Source organism: Desmodus rotundus, chromosome 7 (assembly GCF_022682495.2).
Source record: "Desmodus rotundus isolate HL8 chromosome 7, HLdesRot8A.1, whole genome shotgun sequence".
Taxonomy (NCBI): domain Eukaryota; kingdom Metazoa; phylum Chordata; class Mammalia; order Chiroptera; family Phyllostomidae; genus Desmodus; species Desmodus rotundus.
Window position 1 is genome coordinate 35,477,824 of NC_071393.1, and position 27,308 is coordinate 35,505,131.

General features: G+C 60.2%; 1 protein-coding gene across 1 annotated transcript; it reads left to right on the forward strand.

Annotated features, from left to right (window-relative positions):
* Nucleotides 1-1,830: 1,830 nt before the first annotated feature.
* On the forward strand, nucleotides 1,831-24,752 carry SEMA7A (semaphorin 7A (JohnMiltonHagen blood group)). The gene is made up of 14 exons (XM_053929199.2): nucleotides 1,831-2,064; nucleotides 15,132-15,283; nucleotides 15,790-15,831; nucleotides 16,187-16,279; nucleotides 16,493-16,577; nucleotides 16,720-16,830; nucleotides 17,427-17,566; nucleotides 18,121-18,305; nucleotides 19,168-19,276; nucleotides 19,360-19,558; nucleotides 22,038-22,165; nucleotides 22,367-22,521; nucleotides 22,740-22,801; nucleotides 23,121-24,752. Exons 1-14 carry the CDS (start codon nucleotides 1,890-1,892, stop codon nucleotides 23,480-23,482), a joined length of 1,998 nt encoding a protein of 665 aa, XP_053785174.1. The 5' UTR covers nucleotides 1,831-1,889; the 3' UTR covers nucleotides 23,483-24,752.
* Nucleotides 24,753-27,308: the final 2,556 nt, after the last annotated feature.

The window sequence follows — 27,308 nt, forward strand, 5'->3', positions numbered from 1 at the left end:
CTCATAGACTGTGAGGAGGAGATACAGTGAGGCTAAGAAACACGCACAGAACACAGTAGCCTGTGCCAGCTCTTGGGGTCGGAAAGCCCGGCTGCCCTCGTGGCTCCGCCGGCCGCAGGCCTTGGGCAGGCCCCTGGCCTTCTGTGTCTGTCTCCTCCTCTAAATGGGGGTTGTGCTCTCTCGCTGAGGGGAGAATAGAGGTGGGAGTGGCTTTGGTGTTGTGAGTTGCTGTGCACATGGGCAGGGTTGCCACTGCTTCTAAATTCTCAGTTCTTAAAAGCAGGGACAAGCAATTTCTTAATTTGCTTGCCTTTGCAGAGAGGGCAGACACTGAGGGTCAAGCCCTGGGCTTGAAACAGAGTGTGAGTCTTGGAGGCCAGCCTGGGCCAGGACACACTGCTGGCTTTGGGGACGCAGGTATGGGTACAGCTCGGGACGGGCTCTTGGGTGATGCGTAGCCTCCCCCTCTGGGGCAGTGTGCCTCTGGGCATTATAAAGCTCTTGGCCCTGCGTAGTCTACCAGGAACCTACACTATCTCTGTGGGCATTTGGTTTCACCTTGTGGCCTGTTGGGGTATCTGGGGGCTCTTAGGGAAGATGGAGGGGATAGCTGGAAACAAAATTTGGAATGGTGAAGTAAAACTTCCTGGTAACAATACCTTACAGGCTATAGATCTGGAGCTGTGGTCAGGGCCAGGGCTGCCTGCTGCCCATGTGTGAGTCAGGTTCAGCTAGGTGCGTGGGTCCCGGAGGCTCACATGGATCTCTGCTACCTACTCCTCACCAAGTCTCCCCTCAGTGCAGTCCACCTGAGGGGAGACGGCTCCTCCGCACTGGGTAGGTGGGCTTCCCACCCGTGCCTCCTTCAGGCACAAGCCCAGGTGGAGGGTCTGCCACTCTCTGGGCAGAGCTCATGGGGGAGCTGCCTGGCCTGCTCAGGTGACTGCACAGGGACTGGGCCTGGACCCTGCAGGGAATCGCCACTGGGTCATCAGGCTTCCTTTAGTGGCTCGGCCCTATGTGGCTGGTGAGCAGAAATCCCCCGGAGTTTGTCTGATTCTCCCTCCTCACAGTGAGTCCTAGGCATGCAGGATGCTCCCTGCTCCCTCTCTTTCTGCGTGGATAAGGGGCCTTCCTAAGTGCACCCCCACCCCCCACCCCCCGCCCCGCACTCGCATGGACCGAGTCTGGGTTTTCTGAGCCCACACCAGCTGTGCTGCAGGGAGGCAGACCAGAAGGCTGCTGGCTGGGGAAGGGGGAGAGGAGGGAAGAAGGGAGGGGCGGGAGCCCCGCCAAGATGAAAATTCCACCTTCTCACAGCAGAGCAATGATGGGGCGCAATGATGGGGCGCTGAGTGCTCCCCACAGTTCACAGCAGCTCCATCACTCACCCCCCTTAGGAAGAAGCTGTGAGCCCAGGGGGAGCCCTGTGCCCTCAGGCCGGCCTCCCCCTGAGAACCACAGCCTTCGAGGTCCAAAGCACCGAGCTGGCCATTAGCGAGGTACCTGGCGTGGACACGCAGACATCTGCACCCTCGGAGAGGTCCTCGCCGACTTCTAGGCCGCCCCTTTCACGGGCTGGGGCAGTGGGTCCAAGGCCCTGCGAGGGGACAGGAGCCACCGCTGATCAGAGACGACCACCAGTCCTGCTGGTCCCTGTTCGCAGGGGCTGTCCCGCGGAAGTGCCCGGGAGCAGGTGGCGCAGGGTCCCCGGGGACTGTGGGCACTGTGCCCCCTGGGGTTGCCCGGAGGCGGGCGGGGCGGGGTGGGCGGGGCGGGGCGGGGCGGGGTCAGGCGCTGGACTCCGCCCCTTGCTGGTACCGGTCTGCGCTCAGGCGCTGGCTCAGTCCCGGCAGCTCTGCGCGCTGTGGTCGCTCCGGGCCCGCGGGATGACACCGCCTCCGCCCGGATGCACCGCCCTCGGCGCCCTGCCCTCCCGCGTCCCCGGCCAGCCGCCTCGGCCCCGGCTGCCGCTGCGGCTGCTGCTGCTGCTGCTGCTCTGGGCGGCCGCCGACACCCACGGCCACGCGCGGAGCGGACCCCGCGTGTCCGCCGTCTGGAGAGGTGGGTGGCGCCGCGCAGCGGGCAGAGCGCGGGTCCGCGGGTTGGGTGCGGAGTGTGTGGCACCTGCTAGGTGCTCTGCGGTCCCGGGCTGTCCTCGCGGGGAGCGTGCAGGTCTGGTGAGTGTGAGTGTGCGTGTGAGTGTGCGTGCGAGTGTGCGTGCTGACACACTGGAGTGGCAGGAGCGCTGCGGGGAGCTGGCGGGGGGTGGGGGCTGCTGGAGCCCCGGCTAAGTCACTGCTAGTGCGCCCACAACTGGGAGCCGCAGCGCCGGGGCGCATGGGAGGGAGCCGGCCCTCTCTCCACCCAGAGCAGCTCTCGGTCCTCCAGCGCCGGGCCACTGGTCCAGACCCTTTCTCTGGCTGGGACCTCCACCCTCGTCCCCTTTCCTGAGCTGCGGGCCGGGCTGGGCCGGAGTGTGGGGGGAGGGGAGGCGTGGACCCCTTGCTGCCGCCGCTGCGCTCTGGCTGTGGGAACAAAGACCCTGCTGCCTGCCCCCGCCCCGTCCCGGCCCGTAGCACAGCGGGCGAAGGGGGGCACCCTGTGGGGAGCTGGGACGCGGTACGGTTCGGAGGCTTGGGGCGCCTGGGCGCGACCTCTGCAATGCCGGCACCTGCACCTGCCGCCCCCCCAACCCCACCACGTCCGCACGTGGCAGTTGTCCCCGGGAATAGGTGCCAGCGTGGGGGGCACTGCCTGTTGGGCGGAGTGCGGCCGTTGGAACCCCCCAGGTGGCGGGTCTGGGGCGGGGGTGCAGCTTTTAGGCTGCGGTAGGACTGTGAGCCTGAAGGACCAGAGCGTCCCCCTCAGGGGTGACTGAAGTTCAGAACCCCAGCACAATGGGTCAGGAAGCCGTCTAGGTGGGGTTCGAGGCTTTGCGCCCTGAGGGACCGAGCTCCCCTCCCCTGCATTGCACGCAAATGCTTCCCGCCCCCAGGAAGAGTGGGTTCTGCCCCCAAATTAGACGGCGCTGCGGCCCCCTGTGGTGGTGGTGGACTCAGGGTGGGGGCTGGGGGTCCTGCGGGTCTGGACCTGCCTGGGCCCTTTGATGCCTGAGGCGGTTTGCAGGGATTGCCAGGGCCTGAGCATTATCTGGGGCAGGTATTCTTAGCAGAGAGAGGAGGGGAAAACTCACCCCAAACCAGGGCCCGGACTGCAGCTGCAGCAGGGAGACTGTGACTTGCCCAAGGTCACTGGGCGACATGTGAGCTCACCCTGCAGAAGCCGCCTCTGATCTGGCACAGAACCTGTGCTACCACTGGGTTGGGGAGGGGAAAGGACTTAGCAACTCCCTGGCCCTGAAGGAGGGACTCTGGGGGCTGGCTCTGCTTGTTATTCAGCCTGAGGTATTCCAGCTGGGAGTGCAGCAGGGCAGCTGGACCTTTGGCCGTCACTCATGGTGGACACCTCCATCCTAGGCTTCCTCTGCCTTTGCAGAATCTTTGCCTCGCATCAGACCCCTGGACTGCCCTGGACGGCCCAGCACTGGGGCCTCTGAAGGGCAGCAAAGGACCATTTCTGAGTGTTCTAGAATCTCCCCCTGTACCAAACCCCTTGCATTTGGCACTGCTTGCCCCCACCCCCAAGGCTTCCCCAGACCTCTCCCCCACAGATTTAATGCACACCCCTTTCTTAGCACTTAATACGCACTCCCCGACACCTCGTCTGTCCACCTGGACGCTGTCTGAAGCTGCTGGGGGTTCTTTTGCCCACTTTCCAAATCCTCCAGGGCAGCTCCACCTCTCTCTCCCCTGCGTGCAGGTCACTACAGTAGCCACACGGCTGTGCCCTCTGCCTGCCTGCACACTAGTGACCTCTGCTGGAGTCTGCCCACCCCTCACCCGTCTTGTCCAAGGGCAGCCCGTGGTCTTCCTCATCAGTGCCAGGCGCCCCACTGGCCAGGCAGACCCTGCCATCCGCCTGTCCCCCAGGACCACCAGCTGGTGATGGTGTGCCTGGCTGACAGCTGCCTTCTACTTCCTCTGGGGTGACACATGGGCCAGAATGGGCTGGGGCAGGGACAACCCAGCAGTGGGATGAGAGGAGAACCCTCCTGGCCCTGCGGTAGTCTGGGCCTCCTTCCTGTCTGCCGGGGTGGTGGGGGGCTGGGGGTAGCCTTGAAGAAGCACCAGATCAAGGGTGATGGTGGTTCTGGAGCCACGTCTCTGTGAGGCATAGGTTGGGGTTTTAGTTTTAAGTCAAGACAGGTGCGGGGACTGGAACAGGTATGGGGGGGCTCTTCTTTGTCATTTATGTTCTGCTTCTTGGACCACTTCACCTTAGGGAAAGATTAGATCAGGGAGTCCTGGGAGGGTCCCAGCCTGCACTTGTCTGGGGAGGTTGAGACCTCCTGTGTGTGTATGTGTGTGTACACACGTTTATTTGTTTGTTTGTTTAAAGTTTTATTTTATTGAGAGACCTCCAGCATATTGAGTCCCGGCTCATCAGCTCTGGGCAGAGAGAGGTGTGCCGGCACTGACCTGTGGGTGCCCTTGACCTCCACACCCTCAGAGCTCCCCTGAGCAGAAAGGGCCCTGGAGGTTGTTCACTGACACTTGAGCCCGTCAAAGATGTGACTGTTTGGGCCCGACCTCGCTGCAGGAAGGGGCTGGAGAGGAGTGCGTTGCAGTGGATGGCATGATACTGGCATGCCTGAGGAAGCTCCGCACCCCTTTCTCCTTCTGTCCCCCCGTCTGTCCCCGGGTTGGTGAGATGGAGAAGCTAGGAAGGTCCTGGCTCCCCACCGAGGTCAGGGGTGAGCCAGCCTGCTGCCAGGGAGAAACAGGGCTCAGTCTTCAGTCTCCACCTGCCCAGCCGCTTCTGCCTCCCCCTGGTCCAGTCAGACAACAGGATGTTGTTGTTGGTTTGGAGGCTGCTGGGGGAGCTATTATGGGGCTGGTCCCCAGGGCAGGGCTGTTGTTACCTCCTCCAGGGGATGAGGTCACGGCTGAGGCTCCCCAAGCATCAGCATTTCCAGTGGAAATCCTCATCCCCTCGAGGACTTCAGGTGTATTCTCCTCACCTTCAGGGTAAATCCTCTGCAGAGCAGGGTGGGGGCCGTTGGCAGGAGGAGAGAGGCTGACTCCTAGGCCGGGAGAGATGAGAGAGATGCCCCGTGATGCCCTAGGAGCTTCCTGCCAAGCCCTGTGACCCCTCTAGGGTGCGTGCCTCCTTGGGATGGGCGGAGGTCTGGTGGTCTGTTCAAATCTTAGCTGTGAGGAGAAATTAAAACCTGGAAAGTCAGGTAAATCCTTCAGTTTCACGTTCTTTTCTATCTCTTTCTCTCATGAGCCAAAGAATGGAGGAAGTGTCTTCCCAGTTTTTGGCCTGAAGGGTAGACGTAGTATTTCAGCATTTTTGAATTCTACGTTTGCTGGGGCCCACCTGTGCTGGTCCAGAGGCTGTGCTTGGGGATCCAGGGATGAGAAACGAGTTCTCAGTGTAGATGGGGACACAGGCAGGTCAGCTTGCAGTCACGAGGAAAGGTGGCAGAGGGGGCAGTGAGGGGGAGACATTGAGTCAGCCTTGACCTCAGGTTTCCAGGAAGGGTTCTTACAGGAGGGAAGTCTGAACTCAGCTGCACCTTGCACAGCCAGCCCAGCAGTGGGGAGGAAGGACGGTGGCTGGCAGGGAAGGCCTCCCCGGTGTCACAGCTTCCTCATGGGAAGTTGGGCCTGGGGCCTAGAAGGCCGGGCTTTTCCCCCAACTCCTGACTGTGGGGATCTCCGGCTGAGGCCTGTCGCTCAGCAGAGACTTTCCGTGGAAGGGAGGGAGCTCCTCCGGCAGCAACCAGGCCCTGCTTGGTGGTGGGGGGGGGAGAGAGGGGGAGCAGATGCCCTTCCTCTGACCAGCTGCCCCTTCAGGAACCTTCACCTCCTTAGCGGGGGTAGCTCACCCCCTGGTTGGGAGAAGCAGGGAGGGATGGGCACTTTTTATGAGGAGGGCCAGGGCCCTTCGTGTGCAGGTGGGAAGTAGAGGCTCAGCCCAGGGAAGGCGGTGGCTCTCTTGTTGACAGCTGTGGTCCCCGCTGACGTCCTGTCTTCCTCCCCCAGCCCCATGTCACTATTTCAGCCACTCTAGATGTGTCACAAGAGACTGACCACACTTCCCCTGCTTTGGTTGGCAGTCCTGGGGCTGAAAACTTCCCGTTCTCTTGATTTCCTTTTTTGGCAAAGCCCGGCTGTGTCACAAGCCTTACGTCTCTCCTTGTGGGGGAGGAGGAGGTCCTCTTAGAGCATGGAGGACTGTGGCCCCTTATTGGCCCCCACAAAACGGGCATTCCACTTCCCCAGCCAGCCTGGGCCATCAGGGACCAGGAGACCCATCCCCTCCCGGTTCCTCTGGTACGAGGGCAGAGGCGGTTCTCCCCCTCCGGTCAGCCTCCCAACCCTTGACTTCCCTGGCCTTGGTGGGGCCCTGCTGTGTCTTCAGGACTGTGTCCTGGCCTCCGTGAGGCCCTCCACCCCTCCGTGTCGCTGTGTTGAGAGTTTCTCCTAGGACACAGAGACAGAGCTGCCACTTTCCCCAACCCCACAGGGCAGCCCAGCCCCACTAACTCCTTCTCTTCTCTACTTCTTCCCTCACCACTCCTCAGCTCCCGGCATTTTCCTGCCGTGGGGCCATTGCCCTGCTGCTCACATCTTGCTGCACCCCATTCATCCTCCTCCTCCTCCGCTCTGCCAGTGCTATCTCACTTCCTCCAAGGAGCCTTCTTGGATAGATTCAACCCACACACCCTGACGGGATACAGTTCCGGACGTCAGAAAAAAAAAAAACCCAGCATCAGATCAGCTGAGCCAACCACAGGTTCCACAGATGCGGAAACGGAGAACAGTGACGACAGGGAGCTGCCCAAGGTCACCCAGTGAGATGGGCATAGCTGGGACCAGGACCGTGTCTTCTGCTGGATCCTACCGCTGGCGCAGCTCTCGGGCCCCCCGCACTTGTCAGCTGTCATGCTCTGTCCCCAGGCTTGGGGTTCCCTGAGTTCCTTTATTCCTTGACTGGCTCAGGCTCTTCCTGCCCTGGCACTGTCTGCTCCCAGGAGCCCCACAGGCCATGACCTTCCTCCCCTCAGAACCCTAGACTCGGGCCAGCTCAGTGCCCCTCTTCTGGCTTTTCCTCAGGGCAGCTGGGCCGCAGGGGTCTCAGGGCTAGGCTGATCTGTGTCACGGCTTGGGCTAATCTGGGTTTAACCTTCACAGCAGCCTGGGATTAGGCTGATCCTGAGTGCCTCCTGCAGCCCCTGCTTCCAGTTAGGGGCTCTGGCTCTGTGCCGACCCCCCATGGGGCAGCCCCCATCATGCAGTGAAGCTAGCCCCTGCCTTCGTGCCTAGGTCTGCATTCATCCCTTCTCAGGGAGAGAGGAGGCGAGGCCTGGGGTCTGCACTTGCGGAGCACCCAGGTGCCCAGAGGGCGAGGCCTGCTGCTAGTGTCAAAGGAGGGCACCTGGAGAGGTCAGGAAGGACCCGTAGATACAGCCACGGACTGTGACAGCGGGTGTGAGCAGGAAGGCTTGGAGTGGGGTGGTGCAGCCGGGGAAGACTTCCTGGGCGGCGGGGAAGGACCAAGCTAGGGCCAGGGACTGGGGCGTGCGTGGGGCGGAGTGCGGCCATGCAGAGCACTGTTCTGCTCATGTTGTCTCCTGGGCCTGAGCAAGAAAGGAAGGGCAACGTGATAAGCTCAGCGCCCTGTTAGCGGCCTGGGGGCCTGTTCCAAGATGTCCCCTACCCCAGTCCTGGTCCTCCCTGCTGTCTCACCTGCCTCCACTTGCCCAGCCATAGCTTCGGCTTGGCCTGGGGATGGCAGGGACTTGCCAAGGTTTTGCAGTGATATGGGCATAGCTGGGATCGTGTCTCCTGCTGGTACCAACCCTGCAGAAGTCCTGGCCTCAGCTCTTGGCCTCCTTCCACTTGTCTGTCTCCGTGTGCTGGGACAATGTTCTAATCAACTGAGCTACCCGGCCAGGGCTCTGTCTGACTCAGTACTTCACTTAGCATAAGACCCTCTAGGTCCATCTGTGGTATGGCAAATGGCAAGGTTCCATCCTTTTACGTGGCCAAGTAATATTCCCCTGTGCGTGTGCACCACAGCCTTATTGAATCGCCCACCGAGGGGCACTGAGGTGGCTTCTGTATCTTGGCGATTGTAAATAATGCTGCCGTGAACACAGAGGTGCATATATCTTTCTGAATTAGTCATTTGCATTTCTTTGGATAAGTACCCAGAGATGCCATCTCTGGGTTATAAGGTAGTTCTACTTTTGATTTTTTGAGAAACGCCCACACTGTTTTCCATAGTGGGTGCAGCAGATGACATTCCCACCAACAGTGCACGAGGGTTCCCTCCGCACCCGAGAGGCGGTTGTTTTTGGCCAGCGCCGGCTTGCGGGAAGCTCGCTGGGTGTGTGTTAAAGCAGGGCTCGTGAGTTTACCCTGCCCTTCGCTGCTGCGGTCTGCCCAAGAACAGAACTCCGCGTGTGCTCTATTTCTGGGCAGGGATTTCAGAAGACTTATCTTCCCAATTAGTCATGCCGGTCAGCACACAGTGCTGTGCTGTGCCCCCAACTCCACCCACGCGCCCCACATCGGCCTGTACACCCACACTCACTAAAACACGCTCTCCTTAGGGCACTGTGCGTAGAGGTCAGGGTTTTATTGGCCAAGAGGCCTTCGACAAGGCTGCGCCCTCTCTGGGCCTTCATCTCCTCATTTGTGTGGGAAGGGCTGACGCGAAAGCTTCCAGGGGCCCGTCTACTGCGCACAGGGCTGTGCGCACAGACTCCAGAGTCGGCCTGCCTCAGTGTCAGCCTCCTCTCCGCCACCTACAGCTGTGTGATCCTGGGCAAGCTACTCAGCTTCTCTGTGCTTCACTGCCTCGTCTGTGAACAATAAGAGAACCCACCTCGTAAGACTTCAGTGATTATTAAATGAATTAACATATCCCAAAATCACGTAGAACGGCGCCCGGCACATATCGGTGGGTGCTATGGAACGGTTAGGTTGTAGGTAGGGGTATCACTGTCATCGCTATCATCCTCTTCCCCCTTTGGCACCTCTGGTTGCTGATGCAATGCAGCAACCCTGGCAGCCCAGCACCTGCCAGCTCTCCCGAACTGGCTGCCCTGGCACTGCTGCTTCCCCCACCCACCCCCCCGCTGGCCCAGGCCAAGGCTGAGCTGGCGAACCTTCTGTTTCTCAACTGTCTTCCCGTCCTGCCTCCCTCCCTCCACTCACCGTCTTCTGCCCTCTCTGCCACCCCTGCCCTGGCTCTGGGCCCAAGGACAGGCCCTGTACTTCTGTTCATTGTTTCCCTTGAAGGAACCGCCAGCTGACCTTAGCTTCTCCCTGGGGCTTTTAGAACTTGCTGGGCTGAAGAACAGGTGGAAGGTGGACAGGACGTGGTGTTCATCCTGGGCTTCCTGCCTTCCCTGGGTCTGGCATGCCCTCTCTGCTCCAGCCGGGCCTCAGTGCCAGCCTTCCCTCCCTGAGCCTCTGTGTCTGGCTCGGCTCAGCTCCCCCACAGTTTACTTTTCAGCTGCCCCTTCACTCCAAGCCTTTGCCCCAACTGGTCTCCCCACCAACCAAGCCTTCTGGTCTTTCGAGCACGGTAGCTCAGAGCTGGTTTGGAAGAGCCTTAGTTTTTCTGTCTATAAAATGGGGTTGCAGACTCTTGTCTTTTTTCCTTTGTAGGGTGATTGGGGGATTTGGTGGTCTAGTCGGTGGGGACAGATAACGATGTGGCTTCTGCTGCCTCTGCCTCCAGAAAGCTGTTCCTTACTGGGCCAGCACTCAGTTACACACTTTCCAAAAATGCCCCATGAACTTAACCCTGATGGTTTTGTGATTTATTCCAAGATCAATGGTGGATCGATCATAAAACCCAGACCTTAGCCTTAGCTGGTGTGGCTCAGTGGACTGAGCGCTAGCCTGTGGACCAAAAAGTTGCTGGTTTGGTTTCCGGTCAGGGCACATGCCTGGGTTGCGGGCCAAGTGCCCAGTTGGGAGCATGCGAGAGGCAACCAATCGATGTATCTTTTGCATGTTGATGTTTCTCTCCCTCTCTTTCTCCTTCCTTTCCCCTCTCTCTAAAAATACATAAAATCTTTAAAAAACAAAACAAAACAAAAAACCCTATACCTCAGTAAGTACTGGCCCTTCCGATCCATAGAGGAGGAGAATGGATCGGAAACTGAGCTCAGGAAGGCCCAGCCCCTGGTCACGGCCACAGCCAACCAGTTGCCTGGCTGCCAAAGGAGCTCAAGGCTACTTGGAGCCAGAACTGAGCCCACACACGAGATAACCTCCCCGCCCCGCCATGGCTGATGCTAGGGGGCAGGGAGGTGCGCCCCTCTGCTCCCTGGCTGATAAAGAGAGGCGGCGCTCCCACTGCCCATGAGCTGAGCACCGTATCAAGGGCCTGCCACCTGTCTGGCACACGCGTGGCTCCGCCACTGCCAGGCAGCAATCTGGAACCCCGCCCTGCCCGATGTCGAATGTCACCAGCACCAGAACAACAACCACAGGCCCTCCTTAGCACGAGCTGGAGTCCCTCTGGGAACGGCTTCTGGTTGTCAGGAGTGGTTTCTCACACCTTCATCCCTGGCCACATCAGCAGAGACAAAATCGACAAACCGTCTGTCCCTTTGCCTCCATCCATCCCAGTGCAAAGGCTTCCCTCCACTGCCCTGAGGCCCCTTCAGTCACTCCCTGGCGTTTGAGGCTTTGGTTGCTAAAGGCCCCTGGAGATCAGCGCCCTATAGCTATGTAGGTGACTCCTGTCAATGATCAGGTCAATGTCTTACCACCTAGTGGGATGGGGAAGGGTGGAGAGAAGGGGGTGGCATGGAGAAGTGGAGGAAAGGTGACATACAGCTTTCTGCAAATCCAGAGGCTCTTAAGAAAGTCCGGGGTGTGGTCCCAGGGGGCGGGAGCTGGGTGCTGAGTACCAGAAACCCCGAGCTGTGGCCTGTCTCTGCCCCTCCCGGCTTTGCTGTGTGACTTGGGCCGGTGAGTGACACAGCCTCTTTGGCCTCTATGCGCCCTCAGCTCAGTGTCTGTTCAGACCCTTTCCCTCCCACTTTAACCAGTGGGGTGATGCAAAGCATGGAGAGGTGCAGGCTGATTACTGGGCTCCAGGTGAGCCTTCCTATGCTCTCTGCCAGCTGAACGGTAGGCAAGGGTCTGAGGTGGGTGAGGGTGGGGTGCAGGTCCTGCCGGCTGTGCCTGCGTTCCCAGTGGTAGGCTAGCTTGACTCCTCCTGGCTGTCCGAATTCCTGCTACCCTCCACACTAACTTTAATCTTAAGGACAGCTTGAGGTTAGCATTCAAGGCCTGCCGGGTCAGTGGGTCAGGTTGAAAGGCTGTCCCTGCCCAGACCAGACTGCGGGGACTGTCCCCTGTTGTTCCCTTCAGGGACAACGCCCGCCCTCATTCCAGCTCCCACCTCGCCCTCCCTTTGGGCTGCCCTCTTTCGCCAGCAAGGAGGACACAGTAACTACTCCCAGAGCGAGTGAGAGAAGGGGCCGAGCTGACCACGTGGGAGGGCAGGGAGCGAGAGAGGAGGAATCAGCTCCGATCCCTTCCAACGAGGTCAGAGCTCCAGGACAGCCCAACTTGGGGGCTGTGACTGGGGCGGGGGGCTGCCTCCCACAGGCAGCCATCTTCATGACCCTCATCCCCACTGGGCCTGCGGCAGCCTGACTGTGCTGTTCCTTGGTCCAGAAGGAGTAAGGATTGGAATCACATGGGGGTGGGGGGAGGGGCCTTGTAGCCAGCTGCCTCTGGGGCCATGCCGTCCACGTTCCCCTGGCCCCCTCCGCTACCTGAACTCCTGGTTATTCTGGGAGCTTTTAGCTGCCACTTAGTCAGCCACTAATGCAGCAGGCTGGGGAGTGCAGGGGGGAGACACGGTACCAGGTGCCAGACTTGCTCCTTTTAGACATCCGATGGGAAGCGGAGGGGGCTGCGAAGGCAGGGGAGTCAGGAAGTGGGGCGGTGCTAGAGGAAAGGTGGCTTTGGGGACACTGGCCCTACTGCTAGGGAGGAGGGGCAGCACTGGAGACTGATAGGCAGGGGGTTGGTGTATCCTTGGGGGGCTGCAGCACCTCCCCTCTTCCATCACACACGGCCTTAGCCCACCTTTCTGATCTCTGCTCAGGTCTCTACCACCACGTGGTCAGCCTTCTCACCTCTGCTCGGCCTGCTTCCCCTGTCTGAAATTCCTTCTGCCTGTTCCTGACCCATCTGGCTTTAATTTGCCTCCCCCATCTCTTTGGATTCACAAGGAAGCAAAAAGACACGTTTAGGGATGTGGCACTTGCTCCCTTGGCTGGGCCTTTTTCGGGGCAGACCCCTGCCTTGCTCCACATCGGCGGAGCCTTGAAGGCTGACCCCTCCATGGCCCCGTGTTGGTCACATGAGGCCACGGATCCTGGCCCACAGGCTTAGTGCTGCCTTCACTTCCAGGCAGCCCTCCTGCTCCCGAGCCCCCCAGCCCCCTCTCCTGTGGACCTGAACAAAGCTTCCTTTCATGTATTCATGGAGCTGCTGCCACTCCGACACTTCCCTGGCACAATCAGGCTCTTTGAGGGTTTTGGGCTATGTGGGAGCGGGGCTGGGGCTGGGGTAGAGAATGGGCCAAGTCCAGGTCCTGGGCCCAGCCTTGTGCCACGCCCCCCATGCATATCACCAGGTGCAGAGCAGCGAGGTGGGGAGCCCAGGGGGTCAAGGGAGGCAGTGCTCCTGGGCCCCGGTTGGTTCTTCCGCCTCCTCCTCACCCCAGGGGCCTGAGCCAGGACGTGAGGGGCACATGGCTTAGGCTTGCGGTTCTGTGCAGGACGGTCCTGGCATGGTGCTGCAGCGCCCCCGTGCTGCACCAGCCGCAGCAGCCCTCTCTGCCCTCCGTGTCCCCAAATTCTTCCTGCGCAGCTCTGCGGCCTGCGCCTGGCAGGTCGGGCTGGCTTTGAGGTGCCTGATGGGCACCAAATTCCAGGGCAGGTTTCCCCCAGACCTTGCTCTCCGGGGCCTGCCCACTGCCCCTCCCGTCAGACTAGACTTCGCAGGGCAGAGCTGTGACCCTCAGACACGGGCTCCATCAGGGCTCCCGCTGGTGCTTCTCCCCAGGGCCCGGAGCTGCGTATTGCCTGTGGCCTTGTTGCTGGTGCCGGCAGAGGTGACTGGTGGGGATGGCTGGCATGGCCTGAGGGCAGGGCACCTCCCCTTTAGCCTTTGGGAGGTTCAGAGCTTCTGCCCGGCCCAACACCTCCAGACGCAGACACACAGCTTATGCTGGCCTTCGGCCGGCTGGGCGTGTGGGAGTGGAGCTGGGGCGGCTGACTGCCTGGATCCCAGCGGGGCTGTGGGCTGTCGGTGAAAGGGGAGCTGCGGGAGCTGAGTCAGGAGGCCTTGTGTCTTCGGGCTGCTGACCCCAGCACTCTAATTTTACCCCAGCTGAAAGGAGGGGGAGCCTGGGGGCCTGAGCCTCGGCCAGCAATGCCCACCAGCACCCAGCCTAGAGCTGGGCACTGGGCCCCTGCCCTGCACAGCTGGGGCTGATGGGGAGTGAGCCTCGGGGTGCAGGGAGGCTGCTGGGGCTGTTCATGACGCTCAGCTCACTAGCTCAGCACTTTCTCTGTGGCCCACGGTGCTGGCATCTCCCTAAGCACTCCTGAGAACCAATACTCAGTAATGGACTAGCCAGTCTGTCCTGCCTCCTAGTGTGACCTTGGGCTGGCGTGTCCCCAAGGGGCCCTCAGTTTCCACCTCTGCGGGGAAGCAGGTCACAGACAAGGTGAAGAGTGTATTAGCCCTTTTCCAGAGTGACTTGGCCATGCAGGGATGTATCAGAAGGAAACAGAGTGAAGATGTGGGTTGCATGGTGTGTTGCTTTCCTTGTAGGAATGGCCCGGATGGCAGCAAGCAAGAGGTGTTTGGGGTGGACTCCGGAAGTGGCAGTTCTTTTCTGTCTGGGCTGGAGTGTGTCCTCCTTGGGTGTCACTGCTAAGCCAGCTGCCCCTGAGTGTGGCTGCCCCTGAGTGTGCCGCAGCCCCTGAGTGTGGCTGCCCCTGAGTGTGCCGCAGCTGAGTGAACAGTGGTCAGGCCGGTCCGGGGGCGGATGGAGGGCGGCAGTCCCAGGCTGGTTAGAAGTGGGAAGATGTGACCTGTGCCATTTCTGGGATTTAGTTCTGCAGCCAGGACTGCCTCAGCACTGTCACCAGAGCCGAGATATCTTCTCCCCAGAGGCGGTGGCTGCAGTTTCCTTTTTGGGCAAAATTTCCTGGGTCAGCCCTTCTGTTTAAAGGCCCAGGCCGTGCTCTGTGAAGGACCCCCATCCCAGAGTTGCTGGGGAGGGAGGGGGGAACTTTACCCCTGGGATGAACTGGCACCTCCATGAAACTAGGCCAGAGCGGGCCAGGCTCGAGCTGCGGGCAGGAGCTTGGGGTCTCGTTCACTGTCTGCTACCGACCGTTCAAGCTTGTGCTGTAGCCCCTCTGGACCTCTGCTTTTCCACCTGTGAAATGGGAGGGAGTGGACGGGTAGGCTCCTTTCCAGCTCTGATGTAAGTGGGCTCACTGACTCACTGAGGAGTTGGGGTGGGCCAGGAGGGACCTGAAGGAGAGGATGGGGTTTTGAACAAAGCGATTCCTGGGAACCTGGGCGCTAACTGGGGTGGTTAGAGGGCTGCTTGCTCTGCCTGAGCAGCAGAGATCCTCCCGGAGTGAGGCTGGAGGTCCTGGTTCCTCCTGCCGGAGCCCAGCCGTTGGTATTAGCCAAGTGTGTATGTGGGAGCCGGGAGGAGAAGCCTGTTCTTCCCAGGGGTCCTTAGATCTGTTCCCACCCTGAGTTCGCATATTGTAGGGTAGGGGCCATGGCTTTGGGGTGAGGACGGCTGTTTGCCAGACCCTCCAGCGCACCCCTCACTCCCACCCAGGGCTCTGAGCCCTGGCACTGCCCCAGCCAAGACCTAAGCCCTTGTTGCCAGGTGGGTACCAGGTGGGTGCCTGAGAGGGGGGACAGGATCTCCCCGCCCAGGGTCCAGCCTCAAGTTTCTGCCAATTGTTTCCTCCTCAGGCCGCGCAGGGAAGGACTGGGTGGATTTTGGCTCAACAGAGCTGCACACCGTGCTTTTCCACGAGACAGGCAGCGATTCCGTGTGGGTGGGTGGACGTGGCAAAGTCTATCGATTCAACTTCCCTGAGGGCAAGAACGCTTCTGTGCAGACGGTGAGCCTGGAGCCCTCACTGCCCTTCCCCCCATTCCTCCCCTTATCTCTCTTCCGGCCCTGGTGAGGGACCTCAGGGAATTTGTGGGAGGGAACTGGCATCTCCTCCTACATCAGCGCACCCCCCATTATATCCCCAGAGGGTCCCTGGGGGAGGCATCTTAAAGGTAGTCCACGGTGCATGGGTGTTGGGCAATTTGGAGAAAGCCCAGAGCTTACCCTTTCGGCCTGGCGGCTGCGCCGGTGCGTCACACCTGGGCTGGAAGCTGGACTCCAGAAGCCCATGACCCTTGTCTTCTGAGATCTCTGGACTGGACCCTGGGCTCTGGGCTTGACTCTGGGTATCAGGCCCAGCAGCCTGTGTGATCTTGGTGAATCATTCGCTGTCTCAGAGCCCTAGTAGCTCATACATACTATCAAATGAGCTTGCCCAGAGGGTACGTGGAAAGCACCTAGGGCCTCTGACCCCTGACGGGGTGGACTAACGCTTCCTTCCTTCCCCCCAAGGTAAACATAGGCTCCACGAAGGGATCCTGCCTGGACAAGAGGGTGAGTGGAGGAGGGGAAGTGTAGGGGGGCGGCGGGCTCCTTGGAACAGGGATGGGAGTCCATAAGCATCCGAGGGAGGCATGGCCCTACTTTGGGACCCCCAGTCGAGGAGGAAAGAGGCAGCCCTTCCTTAGGATTCCCAGCCTGAGTGGGAGACACACTCCTTCTCTGAGGCCCCTGTGTCCTTCCTCTGTTCTTGGGGGGCTGCAGTCAGCTGCACCCGCTCTGGACTCTCCTTAAGGGCTGCTGCCTCCACGTTCAGTCTTCTGATGCGTTCTTCCCCGGGACAAGGGTTCTAGCCGGAGGCCTGCCAGGGCCTCCAACCAACCTCTCTTCTTCCGCTTCTTCTGGGCAGGACTGCGAGAACTACTTAACGCTCCTGGAGAAGCAGGGCGAGGGGCTGCTGGCCTGCGGCACCAATGCCCGGCGCCCCAGCTGCTGGAGTCTGGTGAGAGGGCCCCTACCCACATGCCTGGTCAGCTGACCCTTGCCCGGGGGGGGTTTCTATCCCCCAACTCGGGAAGGAGGTGGAGTATTCAGAGGCTGGTATCACCTTGTATAGAGTACTTGGGAGAATGGGGATCCTGGCTGGGAAGCTGGCACCCATGGGAGACAGTGGTCATTGGATTACGAGGCTGTCTGACCCCTTGGTCTCCCCCAGGTGAATGGCACTGTGGAGCCGCTTGGTGAGAGGCGAGGTTATGCCCCCTTCAGTCCGGATGAGAACTCCTTGGTTCTGTTTGATGGTAGGGCTGTGGCTAGAGCGAGGGGGCCCCGGTGTGCCACTGCCCTGGGCTGGTGGAGGGTGGTCAGCTCATGTCTGGTGGCCCAGGAGAGGGACTGCCGGGAGCTGTTGGCCCTTACCTGTGCCCCTCCCCCCATGACCAGGGGATGAGGTGTACTCTACAATCCGGAAGCAAGAATACAACGGCAAGATCCCGCGGTTCCGCCGCATCCAGGGAGAGATCGAGCTGTACACCAGTGACACTGTCATGCAGAGTGAGTCAGGCGCCTGGTGGGCTGAGACGGACGGGGCGTGAATGCCCAGGGTGGCAGACGGGGTTCTTGTGTTCCCTGGGAGGGCTCCCCGAGGGCTGCTGAGGCCCGTCTGGGAAGTGGGACTGGGGACAGGACCGAGCAGCCAGAGCTGAGAGGTTGGCCTGGCAGGGTTGACCCAACCCACGCTGGTACCAGCAGAACAGAGGAAGCCGCAGACCCAGAGTTGGGGCCTGGGGAGCCATAGTGTATCCCTCTGCTGAGCTCCTGTGGGGGCCACACCCCTTCCCTCCTCATTAGGGTTCTGCCAATTAGGCAGAAGTGACATAAAGGCCCCCGGGGACCTTCCCCAGTCCCCATGCATGATGTCATTGCTCCTGGGCTGATGACATCTTTGCAGGGGGAGGCAAAACAGGTGTGGGGTGGGGCTGTGAAGTCTCAGGCCCCTTGGGGTGTCGGGCCTGATGTTCTGAGTTTTATCACAGGTCTGCCGTGTTCCAGGTTTGTGTGTGCAGACTGGGGTGGGGGTGTGCAGGGTTGGGATTGGTTCCCCGAGAAGGCCCCCGAGCCTGACACCGGTTTGCACGTGTCCCGGGCAGACCCGCAGTTCATTAGGGCCACCATCGTGCACCAAGACCAGGCCTACGATGACAAAATCTACTACTTCTTCCGTGAGGACAACCCCGACAAGAACCCCGAGGCCCCTCTCAATGTGTCCCGCGTGGCCCAGCTGTGCAGGGTGAGTGGGCGGCTGAGTGGGGGAGCGTGTGTCTGTGCATGAGCGGGCGTGAGTGCATGTGCGAGCGCCTGTGTGTGAGTGTGCATGTGCATTTGTGTGAAGGCGTGTGGGAAATGTGTGAGGGACTCTGCATGGGATTGTGAGTACATGTATGTGCTCACGAGTGTGCACGCGTCTGTGAGTGGGTAATGATGGTTGGGCTCTTGTGTATGTGTGACAGTGCCCACATGTGTAGTTGTCTGAGCACGTGCATGAGCGTGTGCATGAGGATAAAGTATGTTTACATGTGTGCACTTCACCAGCGTGAAGGTTTGGGACACGCAGGTGTGTCACCTGTGTGTCTGCGTCCATCTGCTCTGTGGGGGCAGACCCAGCACCCTCATCCCGAGGGTCCTCTCCGCTGGGCCAGAGCCATGGGGCACCTCTGTCCCATCCCCTGGCAAGTCCCCACCCCTTCAGAACCTACCTTCCTCTTCTGAAGCCTGGGTGCTGGCGTTGCTGGTGCCAGGAGCCCAGTGGGTGCTGAGAGGCCCCCTTCCCCGCCACCCTTTCAGGGCGACCAGGGCGGCGAGAGCTCGCTGTCGGTCTCCAAGTGGAACACCTTCCTGAAAGCCATGCTGGTGTGCAGCGACCCCGCCAGCAACAAGAACTTCAACAGGCTGCAGGACGTCTTCCTGCTCCCCGACCCTAACGGCAAGTGGAGGGACACCAGGGTCTACGGCGTTTTCTCCAACCCCTGGTGAGTGGCCCTTGTCCTGGGGCTGGCCTGGCATTAGGTGCCCAGTAAGGACTGGAGGGCTCGGGCCCTGCTGAGGGATGGCTCATGTGGCAGGAGCAGGGACTCCTGGCTCAAGGGCCGGGGCTGCACTGGACTGGGGTGGGGGCACAGTCAGTGCACAGGGAGGTGTCTGTGCTGGTGTCTTTCTGCGTCTGCCACCACTGGTGTGCACGTAGGCACCTCATGGCGATGCCTGTGCACCCCCCAGCTGTGTGCTCAGAGTGGGTGCCAGCCAGCCGGGGTGGGAGGGGGAAAGGCTGTTGAGGTCTCTTGGGGTGCTGAGTGCTGTCGCACCTTGCCTGCCTCTGGTAATTCACACCTCTTAATCACTCAAATTGACTGAAAACAAGGCTGGCAAAAGTGTTGATGTGTGGGGAGGACGGGCAGGGTAGGGAAGCCCAGACCCCGCTTTGTGGCTCCACGTGGCTGGGCCCAGCCGGCTGTAGAGGGAGTGGGGTCTGGCCTCCTTGGGAATCAGCAGCCTGCAGCGGTGCCCGGGAGATTTGCCCAACAGGGATGCACAGGGGCAGCCCTCTGCCCTGGGGCTGGCCTCTGAACCCTGATTCCATGGCAGGCCGAGGTTTTAGATTGCAACAGACAGAAATTGGGTTGAACTTCACTTCCTCGCCCCTGCTTTCAATGGTGTTCGACATCTCTCAGGCACCGGGCTTGGCCCCCGGGATAGGCCCTGTCTTCACTGGAGTGCGGGCTGGGCAGCTTGGTTGGAAGGCTGTGGCTGTGCCCTGTGCGGTGCTGGGCTGGCCTGGGCGAATGGAGGTGGGGGGTACTGGGCCCTCACTGAGGTGGTCTCTGTGTCCCGCAGGAACTACTCAGCTGTCTGCGTATATTCCCTTGGTGACATTGACAAGGTCTTCCGCACTTCCTCGCTCAAGGGCTACCACTCGGGCCTTCCCACCCCTCGGCCTGGCAAGGTGAGTGGTGAGCGATGTTCATGTCCCCGCCCCCGCCCCACTTCCCGGCCACCCACTGACCTGGGCCTGCTCTCCTTGTCCAGTGCCTCCCAGACCGGAAGCCGATACCCACAGAGACCTTCCAGGTAGCAGACAGTCACCCCGAGGTGGCGCAGAGGGTGGAGCCCATGGGACCTCTGAAGACGCCCCTGTTTCACTCTAAGTACCACTACCAGAAAGTGGTTGTCCACCGCATGCACGCCAGCCACGGGAAGACCTTCCACGTGCTTTACCTAACCACAGGTGAGGGACTAACCGTGACCCGCCGGTCTGCCTTGTGAAAATGGATATGAAAGGTATGAGTAATAATGTAATTAACGTATGGTCGGATCTTTATACCCGGAAGGAAGAACTGAGTGACTAAGAGCTGTCAGGAGTTAGTATGTGTGGCTGTAGAAGAATCAGGCAGGAGGGCTTCCTAGAGGAGGTGGGGGCAGAGGGAAGAGAGAAAGGCATCCTAGGGTGGGAGAAGAGCAGGTTCCGGGATTCGGAGGCAGAAATGTGGCAAGCCTCAGCAAAGGTGGGTGCAGCTTTGCTCCTGATGTCTCTGACCCACGAAGATGGGAGGAAGAGATGTGAAAAGCCAGGAGGAAGGACCTGGTCACTGGGTATCCTGTGGGCTTCTGTTAGGCAGAAGGAGGAAATTGGACCCTCTCCCTGTCTTTGGGATTATGCAGGTGAGAGGGAACATTTAATGTGGGATACAAAGAATTTAGTCACACATGAGGAAGTATTTTCAGATGGCAGAGCCTTTGCAGTCTTGCAGAGGACAGCAGGGGCACCTCCTCTTCCCTGGGGGAGCAGCAGGGTCTTGCTGGCTCCAGAAGCTGGGTGGAACGCCCTGGGAGATGTCCCTGCATTCCAGGAAGCCACTGGCCACGGAGGAGCCAGCCCTGAGCTGGGTCTGTGGCAGCTTCCTAGTCCCAGCTGGGGGCAAAGGGGACTCCTGGGAGTGGACGTGGAGTCAGCATAGGCAGGTTCTCCCCAAGACTGGGTGGGCAGTGGTGCCATCCGAAAGGGCAGTGTCTCACCCAGGTGCTAGCACCTTTGGGACCATACAGTCCAGGCCTCAGGCACCTACCCCTCCTACCCTGTGACTTCCTGCTGTTGCTTCACCGTGGGGTTTTCTCAGACCCACAGTGGCCTCATCGGTTCCCACGGGGCAAGGCCTGCTTTCTGGGTCCTAAGATTGCACCTCTTTACTCTTCCATTTGTCTTGGCTACACCAGGGGGCCTTGTCCTTGCCTTTCTCCAGCAGTGGCTGGCATGGCTGTTGCAGCCAGCCAAGGGACAGCAGGGCACGGTAGGGCACTGGGGTGCAGGAGAGGAGAGGTCACATGATGGGGAACTGGGAGCAGGAGCCAGCACAGAAGGCTGGGGACTGGGCCAAGGGAACTGTGGGCTCCCTTCCTGCAGACCTGGGAGCTGAGCGCACTTGAGTGACGAGGGCCCTTGTCTCAGTTCCCCCGGAGGGCCATCGGAGACAAGCCATTTAGGAGCCTGCAGCATCAAAAACTGGGGCCAGATAAGAAATCAAGCTTTCCGAGCCCTCTGCAGAGAATGGAGGCTCTCACAGCTGGGAGGAGCTGTGGGAGGCTGTCCCTGGGCTGTGGTGGAAGGAGGTGAAGGACAGTAGCTGGGCTGGGAGCTTGTCAGGCCAAAGAAGCTTCGGGCCACATTCCAGAGCCTGCGACAGGGGGAACAGAACGAGAGGAAACAGCCTAGGCAGGTGACCATCTCATCATCTGACTGGTTTTTTGGGGCAAGCGATGCCCTGGGGCATTGGGAGGGAGGGAGAGGGAGGTAGGCTATTCTAGAAACTAGGACAGCGGATGACGTGGGATCGGGAGGACCCAGGGGTCAGGTTGCCCACCAGGCCCTGACAGGTGTGAATGGAGAGAACAGTGCCCTCGGAGGTGGTCAGCCTTCTATGTGACCTTGGGGATCCCCATGTAGAATCTAAGGTTCTTTTCCGATTGAAGATTTTATAAACATTTAAAAATCCCCTTAGACTAAGTGCTGTGTGGAGTCCTGGATTGGATCCTGGGGCAGACGAAGGGCATGTAGGGGAAAGAACCATGAAACCCTGGTGAAGTCCGTCGCCGAGGGAGTGGCATCGTGCTGCTCCGCTGTGACGTGGGTGCTGGTTGTCTAAGAGGCGGCGTTCGTTAGGGGAAATGGTGCGTGGTGTACGGGAACTTGCTTGTGCTGTCTCTGCATTTTTCCTGTAAATCCGAAATGACTCCAAAATAAAAACTGGTTTTAAAGAAAGCATCCCTGAAGAGTCCAGGAAGCAGGGGCGTTATGGAAGAAGCCGAGGGATGGGGTTCTGACACCTCTGGGTTGCAGTCACCAGTTGTGTGACCGTGAGAACATTGCTCAGCCTTTCTGAGCCCCGTTGCCTTGTCTGGGAAGTGGGGACCAGGGATGTGGAGGAGCGAGGTAATGCTGATGCCTATGGGTTCGCCACAGTGATTGGGTGTCGCGACTGCTGGTCTGTCCTTCCCACTTCCTCCGAGCCGCACGGAGCTCTGGGCCAGCCTCAGGAACTTCCTAGCTGCCCCCTCACATCCCTCACACTCTCCTTTCCTCCCCTCACCTGAGCCATGACCCCCTAGACCTCCCCACCCATGTCATTCCTGGTTGATCCTGCCTCGAGAGAGGCTGCCTGTCTCTGAGGTGGGACGCGCGCCTGCTGACCCTCTGCCTATACCACCCACAGACAGGGGCACCATCCACAAGGTGGCGGAGTCAGGGGAGCGGGAACGTGACCAGGCCTTCAACATCGTGGAGATCCAGCCCTTCCACCGTGCAGCTGCCATCCAGGGCATGTCACTGGACCCTGACCGGGTGAGCCCCCCATGCCCAGCCCTGTCCTGTGAGGCTACCCAGTGATGGCCAGCTGAGGGCACAGCTCCTTTGCATGTAATTCACATGTCCTTTTCAGAGCTTCTGGGCCCTAAGGCCCACCAGGCAGCCAGCTGTGGCCTGGGGGTTTAGAACTCAGTGTTGGGGCTGGGGGCCCTGGCCTGACCTGCTCTCTCCTTCCAGCGGAAACTGTATGTGAGCTCCCAGTGGGAGGTGAGCCAGGTGCCCCTAGACCTGTGTGACATCTATGGTGGGGGCTGCCATGGCTGCCTCATGGCCCGAGACCCGTACTGTGGCTGGCACCAGGGCCAGTGCGTCTCCATCTATAGCTCCCAAAGGTATGTTGGCTGGGACCCCTTGTCCCTGGGGGAAGGTGGAGGCAGGGGTGGATGTGGTGTGGACAGGCCACAGGAGGCGCCAGTGCTGGGCGCTGGGCCACTCTGGCGAGACCCTCCTCTCGGTGGACACTGTGGTGGGTGCTGGGTGGGGAGTGAGGACAGGGAAGGGCCAGATCTGCGGCCTCCTGTCTCCTTAGCCTGTCTCTTCCCACCTCCAGGCCAGTACTGCAGTCTGCTGACCCAGAGGAGCCACACAAAGAGTGCCCCAACCCAAAGCCAGGTACCTGCGGTAGCCCTGCCCAGGGCCCCAGTCTGATGAGGGCAGTATGGCCGTGCCCTGCCTGCCCTGTCTGAGGGGAACATGGTCTATTCCTGGGGGCCCCCGGACAGTCCTGCGGAGCTAGCTCCTTGGTGTGGGGTTGTTGTCAGAGGGGTGGGGTGAGGGAGGCAGGGGAGAATACGGAGGCTGGGTGCTCGTTTCCTCATGTTCATTTCGAAACCTTGGCCTTGAAGGCCTGGTTGAGGGGTGGGGGCATAGGACACAGCCTGCCCCCCCGAGCGCCCGGCCACCCCTCACAGCTGCCTGCCCATTCCCCCAGATGAGGCCCCACTGCAGAAGGTGTCCCTAGCCCGGAACTCCCGCTACTACCTGAGCTGCCCCATGGAGTCCCGCCACGCCATCTACTGGTGGCGCCACGGTGAGAAGGTGGAGCAGAGATGTGAGCCCGGCCACCAGAGCCCCACCTGCGTCCTGTTCATCGAGAACCTCACTGATGGCCACTACGGCCACTACTTCTGCGAGGCCGAGGAGGGCTCCTACCTCCGCAAGGCCCAGCACTGGCAGCTGCTGTCTGAGGACGAGGCCAAGGCCGAGCACCTGCTGGGCCGTGCCCACGCCCTTCTGGCCTCTCTCTGGCTGGGGGTCCTGCCGACACTCACTCTTGGCCTGTTGGTTCATTAGGACCTCCTGGGGCTGGGCATGTGGCAGGCTTCTGCAGTCCCAGGGCACTAGAAGAGTCTGAGGCCCAGAGCCACTCAGCCAGGAGTTCCTGGCCCAGCACAGCTTGGAGGGGCATCACACAGCTCAACGGGGACACCAGGCCTGGAGATGGCCAGCCACAGGCCGCTGCTGGGCCTGGGTGGGACGGGGTGGCGGGGGCTGGAGAATGAAGGCACCAACTGTGAAGCTGAGACATCAATGGCCCGAGACTTTATCTTCTGCAGACTTCAAAAACTCCCTCTTGAACTTGAACAAATGCAGTGACGCTCCTGGCCCAGGAGCCCATGGGCCAGAGAGGGGTTGGGAAAGGGGAGCTGGGATCCCCTTTCTGGACCTTCGCTCTGAGGCCCGAGTCCTTCTGGACTCTCTGTACTCCAATTGCCCCTCACCCTCCCTCCTGCCACTGCAGGGCGTGGCTGGTGTTCCTGCAGGCCCAGGGCGACCCTCTTTGGCCCCCTCACCAGCCCTGGGTCCCACTGAGGCAGCCTCCTTGCATGTTTATTGAAGGATGTTTGCTTTCCGGGCAGGAGGACGGAAAAAGCTCTATTTTTATGTTAGGCTTATCTCATGTGTAGCTACTCTGACTGCATCCGTATGAAAATACCAAAACGACATACCTGGGGTAGGGTGGGCGAGGGAGGGGCTGGGAAGGGATGGGTCGTGGGGAGTCCCAGTCTGAGGCTCTCGGGCGTGGGATGAGTCCAGGGACATGGCATGAGTTCAAGAAGATGGCATGAGCTGGCTCTGCCCTGGGAGCTCAGGCTGAGGGGGATAGTTTCCAAGCCCCCCTGTTGTTTATGGGAGGGGGTGGGGTGAGGGAGACAGGAAAATGAAGGGGAAAACTAAGACCTAGGTTCACACATCCATTTAGAAGGAGTCCGGTTTTCAGGGGGAGGTTTCAGGACTCTGCCCTTGGCATTGGGGGTTGGGGGGTGGGGACCGCTCCCCCCCCCCTCAGCCCCCTTCCCCAGGGGCTGCTCTTCCACGCTCCCAGCCTCCCACCTTCAGCTCAGGACATGTAACCAAGGCTAAACTGTGAACCCTGTCGGGACAGCCTGGGCCAAGCTCTGCAGCCCGGTCCACGGGCTTCAGCAGAGAGCTGGGCCTTCTCTGGGGCGCCTGGCCAGCCTGGGGCAGGGCCTGGGGTTGGTGGCCTTCCAGCTTTGGCCCCTGCATCTCTTCAATGCACTTTAATGAATAACATATTACTAATAAACAAGCTATTTATTTACCTGTGCCTGCTCCTTCCCTTCAAAGCCATTCTGTTCGGGGTGGGGGTGAGGGTGAGGGCTCCTGCATGTGACCCTGCACGTCCCGCCTGTGGACACCCCGCAACCCCTCTCACCAGCCCTCTTCTTAGAGGCTGGGAAGGGAGGGCCCTCAGGAGGGCTCCTGGCTAGAGAGAGGCAGGAACAGGATCTGACCCCAGTGCTCCTGAGCCGCGAGCACACTGCCTGCCTTCCTGCCTATGGCTGGTGGGAAGCCCTTGACCCTGGAGCCCAGACAGCGGCACCCCGCCCGCTCTGCTCACAGCAGGAGCTGGCCTTCCCCTTTCCCAGCTTCCACCTCCCACACTTCCTTGGGAGGCCTGGCCTTGCTAGAAACAGCCTCAGGCCTCCCTGCATTCAAGGATCCCGGTCTAGCGGGTAAGCTAATCACATGAGAGCCCTTGGCATAAACCTGTGGCGATAGGAGTGTGTGTACAGGAGGCTGGGGTGGGGGGCTGAAGGGGTGCCCGAGTGGGGGTAAAGCACTTACTCTGGGCTCGCCCACCAGGTAAGATAGTTGGTTCGCATGCAGAAGGGACAGTGGGCAGGGTTTGTGTGCTGCCTGGGGCTCGATGGTCAGCCCCAGGCAGTGACAGGGCTGGGGTGGGATTCGTGACTTAGAAGGTCCTGAACGCTCTCAAGATAAAGCAAATAGATTTCAGAACTCAGAAGGATGTGTGAGAAGGAGCTCTGAAGCTGGGGTGGGAGGCGGGGAAGGGAGTTAGAGGCAGTCCAGGGGTGTGGGTGGGGCGAGTGGGAGGATTCGGAGGGGAGCCCAATGTGCTCCAAAGGCCTCCACCCATCTCTCCCCTCCCCTTTCTCTTCTCACCTGCCCCTCGCTGCAGGGACCCTTGCCTTTGGGGGTCTTCCTGAGCAATGACTGCTGGAGAGGGGATGTGGCAGTGGAGCTCGGGACAGCTCTGAGTCAGAGCTCAGCTTCTGGGTGGCTCTGGCAGGCCCCGCAGGGCTGGAATCACCCTCACCCAGTACACCCCCCTCAGCCTGCCCTGTGATATCCTCGGCCAGCCCCACGCTGAGGACTGTGCCTGGTCCTTCCCTCTAAACACCCAGCCTTGCTAAGGTAACCAAGGTGGCAGCAGGTGCTGGGACCAGGAGCCTGGGAGTTTGGGACGAGCTCTGGGCCGGCGAACAGACTTGGAGCCTCTGTCACCTTTCATGATCCCGGGCAGGCCTTGCCTTTCCTAAGCCTCGTTCTCCTCAGGCTTCTGGGGGCCCCTTCTGGCACACCGTCCTAGGGTATAAGACCAATTTACTTTGTCTTAGAAGGAGCTTGGAGTCTACGTCTTGGCCCCAGGTGTCTGTTTTCCCAGCCAAGCACCATCAGAAGCACAGGGGCTTCCCAAACCCCTCTAAATGGAAAGGGCAGGAGGAGCAGGTTTCGGGAATAGCTGGTAAAGAAAGTGAGGGCTTAAGCCCTGGCCTGCTGGATTGCTGGGTGACCTCCTATGAGGTCTCTGCCTTCTCTAGACCTCAGCAGGCCCCTCTTTCACGCAGGGATGCTTTTGGTGCCCCATGGGCCTGTGGCGGGGAACTTGAGGGACAGAACACACTTCTTTGTCTGTATGGAGGCACCAGGAGAGGCCAGACTGGCAGGCGGGTGGGAAGCCGTGTGCACGGAGGCATGAAATGAGCCCTTGTAAATTCATGTGAATGAACCAGCAGAGCGGCAGGCCAAGCACAAACCTTCCCCTGACGCGCAAGCAGTGCAGAGGGCCCGGGGGAGCGGTGGGTGCAGGGCCATTAGGCTGGGACTGGAGGCATGAAGAGCTACACAATACGGCACCAGTTTTGGCTTCTTGGGGTCAGGCTGGGGCTGGGGTACTGACCCAGCCATCTGCCCTCTGTCTTGTGCATTACCCACCCCCTAGAGGAGAGGTGGGGGTGCAAAAGAGGGAACAAGACTGAAAAATCAAAGCCCAGCTCTCCTGGGGAAGCAAGCAGGGAATGGGAGACTCCTTCACGTCTCACTCCCTTTCACAGATCTGAAGGGCCACTGAGGTTTGCCCCGGACACGCCTGCGTCTTGCTATCCCATCTCCCTTGGGGGAAGGCCACTGCCTTCTCTCTCTCCCCGCTCCTGCAGCCCTTAATCAGCTCCTTCCGTGTGTAGATCTGGTGTCCTAAGCCAACACTCACAGCCCCGCGCACCCTCTGTTTTCTCCTTCCTGTCTCCTGTCCGTCCTCCAGCTGCCTTTGCTGAAAACACTCTGCACCACTGTGAATCTTTCACCGGGATGCCCGGAGTAGGATGTTCCCAGGTGGAGGTTCCAGAATGACCTTGAATTCTTCAGAGAACCCTGGACACACCTGCCCACCCTCCACGCCTCTCTGTCTCAGTGCTGAGCTATGGGGGCGGGGGAGTGGGTGGAGCTTTGTGGCCGGTGGGCTCTGGTGAGCGAAGGCACAGCCCCTCCCCTGAAGACCCTCACAGCCTGGTAGCAGAGGCAGATGTGGGGCTGCATGCGATGATCCTAGGTGGGAGGACACCCGACTCATGGC